Below are 7,970 nucleotides of genomic sequence, written 5' to 3'. Positions count from 1 at the left end.
TGACTTGGAGGAGGGAAGCCAAAGGAACGGCATCCCCTTCCACTCCTCAGAGAGTCCCCGAAAGAGTAGTCCATGACCCACCACTCCTCTCCTTCGCCCAGAGCCCTCGCCATCCTGCCCAGGCTGGTCGAAAGGGCCAAAGCTGACCCAGCTGAAAGAAGGAGCTCTTTAAAAACAGGAGGCTGCCTTTCTGACTTCCTCCTTGCAAACACCGCCCCCTCTTCACAGCAACTCTCTCCCTACCCCTCACTTTTGCCTTCTACCTCTGTCTTCCCCATTCCTGGGGGGCAAAATAAGAGGGATACCCTGATGCAAGGGGTGGAAGGCACCCCCCACCTCCCTCCTCCCCACAACACAGCTGGAGGGGGAGGGGAGGTCAGCAGGGTTCATAAAGGCCAGATGTTGAGGAGAAAGAGAGTGGTGCCCGACCCACACCCACCCACCCCAACCCCACCCCCACCCCCAGCAAAAGAAAAATGAAAAGAGACAGCTTTTAAAACAAACAAAACTTTTGTGGTCCAAAACATTTTTTTTTCTTAAGAATCTGCTCTACGCAAACATTAACAACTTTTTACAAAACATTTTCACAGAAAAGGAGACAAGTCCTTCCCCAGTATCATATATGGGAATTGTTCCTCCCTCACCCCATCTTGGGGGGAAAGGGGGTGATATTCACTAGAGCGGACAGAAGGGTCACTGGGTCCCTCAGCTGTTGGGCAGATCGGCAACCCCCAGGTTCCCCTCACACCTCAACTTGGAATCTCCCTAAGAGCTAAACTCCCCTGACCTCACCTGGGTGGAGGAGAGAGCAATTCCACTCCCCTCCGACTCCAGGGGATCAGAGGGCGTGGTCGGGCCTATCTCTCCCCTCCCCCCAGAAAACAGAACTTCTGACCTCAAAACTAATCCCCTGGCCCTGCCCCTTTCGGATCCATCAGGTCCCTGACAACTCCTGAAATGCTTGAAGTTGGGTGGGGGGAGGATGCTAAAGGTTCCTCAGCCCAGTTCCCATCCAAACCCAAACTGTGCCCCTTCAAACGCCACTGGACCTTGTGATTAGGCCAAGAGCCCTTTCATTTACCCCCTCCACCAAGCAGCTTGTCTTGTTTGTAGCCTTTAAGGGGGCTGAGTTTGGGGGTCCAAAGAATGGACCCAGGCCTGCCCTCTACTTCCACCGCTCTGTCCTTAAATCGGTGGAGAGGATGTTGAAAGGCAACTTGTTTGGTCTGATTTTATTGATTTCTTCTACCTTCTATTACTTTCCCTGGGATAGTCTCTGCCGCCTTCCCCAGGCAAAGTCTGCACTTTTGAAGGGGAGGAGGTCTCTCAGTCCTGCCTCTCCTAATATGAGTAAACTGGGGGAGGGGGCTGATTTATGGGGGGGGAGTCCTCTTTCACCCATCAAACCTTATAACCTGAAAGCAAACAGGGAAAACTGAAGAGGGAAACCCCAAAACTGGACAAAGGGGAAAAGTTGGTGGCTGAGAATGAAGATTTTGGCAATTAGGGGTCACCTGACTTGGGGGGCCCTAGGAAAAGAACAGGAAGGTGGTGATCTTCCCCTTGCCTAAGCTGCTCCCTCCCCCGTGAAGGCTGCGGTGGTGCTTGGGAGGCTACAGAAGGCCTGAGGAGAGTAAAGGGTTAAAGGCCTGGATGGTGGTGGGGGGGTGCATGCCCCCAGGGAGCTGCCAATCACCTCCCCGCCCCCACCACAGCCCCCCCACCCATCCCCAGGCTCTCCCACAGAAACAACCGGTTTGTCCATCACCAAGGTCTCTCTCCCACTTTTTTCCCCCTCATCTTTGAGCAGTAGCCTCCTTGGCTCCCCCTGGGGTGAAGGCCCTGCCCCCGGAGATCCGAGATGGAAGAGGGGAGGGATTGGAATCTATGTCATTAAGCCTTTTTCGGTTAAGCCTTCTCCTAACTCCAGACGTTGGTTCTTCTCCAAAGGATGAGGGGAAGGGGGTGTCACCCCAACCAGTTAGGTGCTTTAAGATCACTGTTATCTGAGGTCCCTCTGACCACAGCCCATAAAACATAAAGGGGGCAGGCAAAGGTGAGAAATGAGGCTCTATCCTGGAGCCCACTGTTTGGCTGTGGCTCCAGCTTTTTCCCCTTGGCAGAAAAGGTCTCACGTTCAGAGTTGCTCCAAGTTGATCCCCCAGAATTTGAGGCCGGGGGGCTCAGGGACAGCGGGACCCCCTATCTGCCACCTCCACAGCGGGTGGGCAGGCGGGGGCTTAGAGTCTCCCTGGAGGCGAAGCGAGGATGCCGGCCCCAAATCTCCGTCCTCCCCCACCACCAGGGCCGGAGGGCAGGGGAAGCAGTCGAGGAGGCTGAAGGTGCTCGTGGTGGGGAGCGTCGGTGCGGGGCGGCGGGGCTGCGCGCTGCGATGCGGGGGCGCCGGCCGCCGGCGTTTCTTGCCGGCTCCTCGGGCCGGCCCTTTGGCTGGCGGCCGTTCGGGCCCCCTGCGCAAACTCGGAGTGTCGAGGGCGAAGCCCTTCGCATAACACCAAAGTTTCGACCGGCGGATCAGACGATTGAAATGTTCCTGGCGGAGATCGCCGGGCGCGGCCGGAGCTCCGCTGGCCGTCGAGGGGCTGGCGGCCGGTGCCTCGGGGGCGGCCTTCGGGGGGTTTCCATCGACTGCGGCCGTCTGGCCCGGCAGGGGCGGCTCCGGCACAGCCTCTGGCCCCGCGGGCTCAGAGGAGAGGCCCGCAGGTTGCGGCGGAGGCGGGGAATCGGGCTCCTGATGCGGGCTGGCGGCGGGTCCGGGCTGGGAGTCGAGACCTGGAGCTGGTCTAGGCGGAGTCGAGGCGAAGCTGGTCGGAGATTCCCGAGGGCGCCGGGGCGCCGGGCAGTGGCCGGGAGGTAAGCCGGAGCGAGAGCCGAAGTGCGGGAAACTGCCTCCGCCCTCTTCCTCCTCGCCGCGGCCCCGGCACACTGCGGCGTCGGCATCCTGGCGGGCCGAGTAGCTGGGATCGTTGGTCCGCCCGGCCTGTCCCGCGAGGTGCTTCAGGCCATCCGGGGCCCAGCCGCCGGTGCACAGGGGGTCACGAGGGCCCAGCAGCACCGGGGCCCGAGGCGCCAGCTCCCCAGGCCCCAGGCCCAGAGAGGACGCCCGAGGTTTGGCAAGGGCGCAGAAGGCAAGGGCACGCAGGCACAGTGGAGAGAACTCTTGGGTCCCCCGACGCGGCTTCCGGGGTGTGGGGGAGCAGGGCGACCCTCGTGGGGACGCCGGCACTGCGAGGCGGGGAGCGGGGCACAGAGTCTCCATGGAACCGCCGGGGGGGGTGCCCGCTGCGGGGGCCCTGGTCCCAGCGGCGGGATGCCCTGGCTGCCCGAAGAGCCCACGGGCGAGGGGAACATCGCCCCCCCTCGACGGGGAGGTCTCTGCTCACGGGCGCCCCCGGCCCGCAACCCTGGGCCGCTGAGCTTTGGCTCCCTCTTCGATCTCGTCACGCGGCCTCCCGGCGGCCGGACTCCTGGGTCCCTGCGAGTCCTGGCGCGGTCGGCCGCCCTTCCTGCCGCCGCGATTTCTGCGTAGCCCGGGCGGGAGCCCCTCTCGAGCTGCCCGGAGCGCAGAGGCTGGGGAAACAAAGCGGCCGGCGGCCGCGGGAGGCGGGAAGGACCCCGGGCCCGGCACCCGGTGCCCGGGCCCAGGCGGCGGGGAGGGCGCCTTCCGCCCGCTCGGCTTCTTTCTTCCCCGCTGGCTCCCGGAGACCGCGTTATAGAGAACTGCCCCCTCGCTGCCCCAATACCAGCGCCGGGGCCGCGAGCCCGCAGCTGATTGGGCGGCACTGCCTGTGACGTTGGCCGGGACCCCACCCCTCTAGCGGCACCGCCCCCGTCCCCATTCCGCACACAGACACACACACGTGGACCCGGCGCGGCGGAGGCTGGGAGGGAGGGAAGAAGGGTGCGTGCGCGGGTGGGATCGCGAGGGGCGAAATGCGCCGCTGCATGTGGCTCGGCGGCGTGCTGGTATTTAGTCGGTGCAAAGCACTTCATTTTTTCCTTAGCAGTCATGGTTTTCGCATCCGTAAAATGGGAATGTTCGTAACTACCCTTTTGGCGCTACGCGAATCCACATAGGTGAATCTCAAAGACAAAGCTGAAGGGAAAGAGGAAAAGAGGTTGTTTAGGAGCTTTGCACAGCAGGCACTCCTGCGGGCAGAGAATGTACACCACCCCCCCCCGTTTCAGTCGCCTAGAACAGTGCCTGGCACATAGTGTGGGCTCAATAACTGTTGAACGACTAGTTAGGAATTATGTAAGTCTGTGCGAGATGAAAAAAGGAAGAAATAAATTCCGAGACGGGGAGTATTATATCCACAGAAGACGATAAATAGACTTTCTCAGCACCTGTTTCCATTTCTGACTTAGTTTCTAAATGGCCCCTTGACCAAATTCTCAGGGTATGGCTCTGCAGCCCCTCTCAAATTCCAAGACTCTGCTCTCTGAGGCCTGAACTGCCAAAATGGGTTGAGGAGACCAGAGGAGGGGACACACAGACTCTCACTCTTATCTCCCCTAGGGAGAGTAAGCAAAGAAATAGTGAATTCCAATTAAAATTCTGATAATGGAGGACCAGCCCCGGCAGCACGTTCTATCCTCTTACCTTTCTTTAGTTTCTGTAGAGCTTACCGTTACATGAAGGTTTGTGAGTGTATTTATTCTTTATTGTCTGTTTCTCTCCCATTAGTCTGGAAATGAGATAATGAAAACTTTGTCTTAGTCACTACTGCATCCCCTCTGCCTACAACAGTGCCCACATATAATAGGTGTTCAATATATATTTGTTAGTGAATGAATGAATTCCCAGGATATTTCTCTCTTGATAAAAATCAGTCTATTGGAATACGGCTGCCTTTCATTCCCAGAAATACAGAGAGATTGGTATGATGACATGGAGACAGGGTGTATCTGTGTGTGGACAGGGGATGGTCACAGAGAGCAATATCTCATTCTGGGGCAGCTGTAAGAGAGGGTTTCTGTCAGGGTACAAATAATGCAGTTTGCTTCCTGGTCCCCCTGATGGTGACAACAGAAGCATTGTTTCCCTACATGTCATCATATAACATTTGGGAGAAAAGAGATCAAGAAGGTCTGCCTCCCCTGCATCCCTTTTGCAGAGGCCAAAGGTAAAGACCCTGAGGTGGGATTGGGGTCTGAGGAACAAAGGGATGTGGTGTTCTATTGCTCAGAATACTACCCCGCTAGCATCTTCTGCAGAAGAAGTCTTCAGAGAAGTTGTCATAAGGTGGCATCCTAGGGTCTTGCTAGGTCTAAGTTCCAGCATACCTGAGTGCCAAGAGCCCTGACCTCCCCATACACACATGAGGAAAGTTCTGGAAGGATGATGATCTTCACAGCTGTCTCTTCAGGTGCACAGTGCTGAAAACTTTCACCCAGAGACAGGAGTGCCAGATTTCTTTTACTTTGAGGGCAGGGGGCATGTGCTTCAATCTGACCCTACTCCAGCCTCTTTGCAGCTGAGATGCCTGAGCAGTGGGCTTAAGCCCCACCTGAACCAGACTGGGAAGCTCCTTGTATTCCCTAGAGTCTCACTCATATTTGCATCCTTGTGCCCAGCACAGTGTTGACACAAGGTGAAAACATTAAAAAAAAGTTGGGGGTATGAACAAATGAATCTTATGTAATAATGTAGATGAACAGGCTTCTCTCTCTCCCACTCCGAAAGCCACCAGTCCCACAAATCTGAGTTTAAGGGCTTTACTGGGAGTCATTACCATAGAGAGTACTTCCCTGGAGGAGGAATTCCCTCCACATCCACTTTCCCTTCTTCTTCCTTGAATCGGGCACCCCAGAATATAGCCCAGATGTGAAAGCTTTTTGTGGGCACAAAGCACTATACAAACAGTAGAGGTTAGTAGGAGTAACTCTCCAGCTGAAAGGACCTGGAGTCATTGAGCCTCTGTTGTCAGAGGACTTAGACCGGGGATGCCAGCTGTGCCACCCTGGGCAGATCACCTGGACACTCTGAGTCTCAAAGTCGCTATCAGTGAAAAAGCACAACAGTAGTTTGCTCACCTCGTTGTCAGGAGGGTGGAAAAACGGTGTGAGCTGGCTGACCCAGCTGTTGCAATTCCCGTTGCCTACAGTAGAGGGCACTGGATCCCGTCTTCAGCCTGCGGGAGGAGGAGGCAGCAGAAACTTCTCATAGGAAAAAAAGATGGACGAGGCGGGATGCCGGGTCCCATCTGACACCTCCGGAATAAGGGACAAGAAAGGCCCCTGGAGACCTAGAAGCCTCGCTTCCCTCTCCATGGCCCATCTCAGTCTCACCCAAAGGCCTATGTTGAAGGATTTGGGAGCAAGGGGCCTGCCCACTTTCCCCAGTTTCCCCTGGGGGTAGGGAGCTGGCCCCAGATGTCCAACCCAATAATAATTTCCACAGCACTGATGACATTCCAGTCTCTGTTCCCCATAATAATTCTATGAGGTAGATACTTTTAATTTAAAAAATTTATATACTATATAGAACCCATTTTAAGTGTCCAATTCAGTGATTTTTTTTAGGGAGGAGGGTAGAGCTCAAGTGGTAGAGCGCATGCTTGGCATACACGAGGTCCTGGGTTCAATCCCAGTACCTCTTCCAAATACAAATAAATAAATAAACCTAATTACCTCTCCCTCATAAAACAAACAAACCAACAGAAAAAGCAATCCAGTGGCTTTTTAGTAAATGTATAGAGTCATATAACCATTATAACAATTCAATTTTATTGCTGGGTAGTATCCCATGGTAGGGATATACCTCATTTTGTTTATCCAATCACATTTGGCTTGTTTCTACTGTTTGATTATTCTGAGTAATACTGTGATGAACGTTGGCATACAAATCTCTTTGTGGACATGTTTTCATTTCTCTTGAGTAGATAGTTAAAAATAAAATTGCCAGGTCAAAGGATAAATATACATTGAACTTTTAAAGAAACTGCCAAGCTGTTTTCCAAACTGGCTATATCATTTTACATTCCTACTAACACCCATGTTGTAAATAAGGAAAGTGAGGGACGGAGATGCTAAGTGATTTGCCCAAGTTCACACTGCCAGCAAATGTCAGAGTCCGCTGGGTCCCAGGTCCATGTTCATTATCATGAGTCTGCCCCTAAGGTGATGAAGCTATGAGGGAAGCCATTTCTCACCTCACCACACCATGGCCACCACCATCTTTGTTCATCTTGCTTTCAAAATTCCCTAAGTCGGACTGTGCCAACCAAGAGAGCTGTATCCCCCTCTAGCCAACACCCACACTTTGCTCTGGAAATCTGCAGAGGTTAATAACTTAACTTCTGAACTCAGTTGGGTCTCTTCATATTCCAGACTCATCCTTTTACCAGCTATGGGATCTGGGGGCAAGTTACTTAACCTCTGCTTTAGTTTCCTCATCTGTAAAACAGAAAGAGCATCTTCCTTCATGCAATTTAAAAAAGTGGTTTATTGGGGGGGGGTAAGTATATATAGTTCAAGTGGTAGAGCACATGCTTAGCATGCACAAGGCTCTGGGTTCAATCCCCAGTACCTCCTCTAAAAATAAATAAAGGAATAAGCCTAGTTCCCCCCTCCAAAATAAATAAATAAGAAATAGATTTTTAAAAAATAAAATAAAAAATAATTTATTACGGAAAATTTCAAACTATACAAAAGTAAACAGAGAAGTATAAAGAACTTCCATGTACCCAACACTCAACACTGACCAACACATGGCCAATCTTGTTTCATCTTTATCCTCATCCATTTTCTTCCCTACTCCCATTTTTTAAAAACCAACTTTACTGAGATACGATTGACATACAATAAAATGCACTAAGTGTACAGTTTGAATATTTTTCACAAGTGAATATACCTGTGTAATCATCACAATTAAGGTATAGAACATGTCCTATGTTATCCTGAAGAAAATCCCATACATCATGTCATTTCACTTCCAAATATTTGAATAC

General features: G+C 53.2%; 1 protein-coding gene across 1 annotated transcript; it reads right to left on the bottom strand.

Annotated features, from left to right (window-relative positions):
- Nucleotides 1–516: 516 nt before the first annotated feature.
- EPOP (elongin BC and polycomb repressive complex 2 associated protein) lies at nt 517–4,182 on the bottom strand. The gene has a single exon (XM_074342927.1). It carries the CDS (start codon nt 3,275–3,277, stop codon nt 2,138–2,140), a length of 1,140 nt encoding a protein of 379 aa, XP_074199028.1. The 5' UTR covers nt 3,278–4,182; the 3' UTR covers nt 517–2,137.
- Between the last annotated feature and the right edge of the window lie 3,788 nt (nt 4,183–7,970).

Source organism: Camelus bactrianus, chromosome 16 (assembly GCF_048773025.1).
Source record: "Camelus bactrianus isolate YW-2024 breed Bactrian camel chromosome 16, ASM4877302v1, whole genome shotgun sequence".
Lineage (NCBI taxonomy): Eukaryota > Metazoa > Chordata > Mammalia > Artiodactyla > Camelidae > Camelus > Camelus bactrianus.
The sequence above is the reverse complement of the archived record's forward strand: the minus strand, read 5'-3'. Positions and strand labels throughout refer to the sequence as shown.

Excerpts from the sequence above, each read along its gene's own strand:
- EPOP (XM_074342927.1), bottom strand. The coding sequence starts at position 3,277 with ATGGAGACTCTGTGCCCCGCTCCCCGCCTCGCAGTGCCGGCGTCCCCA.